The 2,220-nt window shown below is 41.1% G+C and overlaps 1 protein-coding gene across 1 annotated transcript in view; it reads right to left on the bottom strand.

Moving 5' to 3' along the window:
- Window positions 1-2,220, bottom strand: part of IFT80 (intraflagellar transport 80) — a 183,342-nt gene that overhangs the window by 14,314 nt on the left and 166,808 nt on the right. The window contains exon 19 of the mRNA XM_004704111.2: window positions 1,815-1,938. Within this exon, the coding sequence (XP_004704168.1) occupies window positions 1,815-1,938 (124 nt within the window). The remainder of the gene's footprint in view (window positions 1-1,814; window positions 1,939-2,220) is intronic.

Here is a 2,220-nt window from a genome sequence, read left to right on the forward strand (position 1 = left end):
ACCCAAAGAGAACAAGTTTCAATGGAGCTTTCAGACTAAGAACAGACAATGAAGAAGGACTGTCTCCCCACTGCGACCTAGAATTAGAAAGCCAAACAGGAAGAACATGCTCAGCACATCTAAAACTGAAGGAACTGAAGGAAAAATGCAAGCCTTGAGTTGCAAGGTCAAAAGATTCTATAGGCAAAATATTGAATGATCCAAGAAACATCGAGAAAAGATGGGAAAAATACACAGAGTCAATACAGAGTCGCTGTAACAAAAAATAATTAGTTGACTGCCTACCACTTCAAGAGGAGCATGTGAACAAGAACCAATGGTGCCGAAGGAATAAGTTCAAACTGCACTGAGTGCATTAGCCAAAACCAAGACTCTAGGAATTGACCCATTGAGATGTTTCCGAAAGCTGAAGGAGCATGGAAGCACTCACTCATCTATGCCAGGGAATGTGGAAGACAGCTACTTGGCCAACTAACTGGAAGAGACCCATATTTGTGTCCATTCCAAAGAAAGGGACCCAACCGAATGATGTTGATATCACACTCAAACCAAGTCTTGCTAAGATCATCCAACAATGGGTGCAGCTGAATGTACATTGACAAGAAACTGCCCAAAGTTCAGGCCAGATTCAGAAGAGGACAAAGAGCAAGGATATCATTGCCGATGTCAGATGGCTATCAGAGAATATCAGAAAGATGTGTACTTGTGTTTCAGTGACTATGCAAAGGCATTCCATTGTGTGGACCATGATAAACTGTGGATAACCTTAAGAAGAATGGGAATTCCAGAACATTTCATTGTGCTCATTCAGAATTTGTAGAGGGATCAAGAGACCATTGTATGAACATAACAAAGGAATGCTACATGGTTTAACATCAGGAAAGATGTGTGTCAGGGTTATATCCTTTCACCATACTTGCTCAATGTGTATGCTGAGAAAAATCATCAAAGAAGCTGGATTCTATGAAGAAGGTGGCATGAGGACTGGAGGAAGGTTTATTCACAACCTGCAGTATGCAGATGACATAACAATGCTTGCTGAAAGTGAGGAGGAACTAAAGCCCTTGCTGATGATGATCAAGGATGGTAACCTCCTGTATGACTCAATGTAAAGAAGATCAAATCTCCACACCCTGACCACTAGGTCACATCGTGATAAATGGAGAAAAGGTTGAAATTGTCAAGGATTTTGTCTTGATTTCTACAGTCAATGCTCAAGGAAGCAGTAGTCAAGAGATCAAAAGACACATTGCATAAGTAAATCTGCTGCACAAGAGCTCTTTAGAGTTTTCAAGAGCAAGGATGTTACTTTGAGGACTAAGGTGCGCCTGACCCAAGCCACGGTATCCTCCTTGCATCGCATGCATGCGAAAGTAGGACACCGAATAAGGAAGATTGTAGCAGAATTGATGCATTTGAATTGTGCAGAAGAAGACTATTGAAAGTACCATGGACTGTTAAGAGGACAAATGGATCTTTATTGGAAGCAGTAAGGCCAGAGTGCTTGTTAGAGGCAAAAATGGCAAGACTTTATTCTATATGACACTTTGGGCATATTGCCATGAGAGACTAGTCCCTGGAGAAGGACATCATGTATGGTAAAGTGGAGGGGTCCCACAAAATAGAAAGGCCCTCCATAAGATGGATCGACATGGTGGCTGCCTCACTGGGCTCCGGCACAGGAACAATTGTGAGGAGTGTACAGACCGTGCAGTTTCGTTCTGTTGTGCATAGGGTCGCTATGGGTCGGAGCTGACTCGATGGTACCTAACAACAACAATATACATTATTATAAAATATTATGTAATACTTACACCTTCTGCATATTGCAAGTATCGTTTGTTAGTTTCATGTTTACCAAATGTCTCCAAAAACTTTTGACGATAAGCAAGAACAGTATCCACATGTGTTTTATATTTTACAGCCAATTCAAGTGCCCTGTAATGAGAAAGAAAAGAGATTATCAACACTGTTTATGTCAACCCGAGATTTGGGGCGTAGGGGTTGGAGAGACAGTTCCTTCTGCTCATCTCTTTCATGGAATGTCATTTCCTACCTTACCAATTTGTAAACTCTCATTTATCCTTTAGGGCCCAGATCAAGGATGATTTCTTCTTCTGGCCAACTCTCTTCATAGAAATAAGTATTATCTTATTTGTTTTCCATAGCATTTTATGCATGCTATTATGTAACATAGGTGCCCTGGTGACATAGTGGTTG

Source organism: Echinops telfairi, unplaced genomic scaffold, assembly GCF_000313985.2.
Source record: "Echinops telfairi isolate 266 unplaced genomic scaffold, ASM31398v2 ScPeMD7_7420;HRSCAF=8458, whole genome shotgun sequence".
NCBI classification, from domain to species: Eukaryota; Metazoa; Chordata; class Mammalia; order Afrosoricida; family Tenrecidae; genus Echinops; species Echinops telfairi.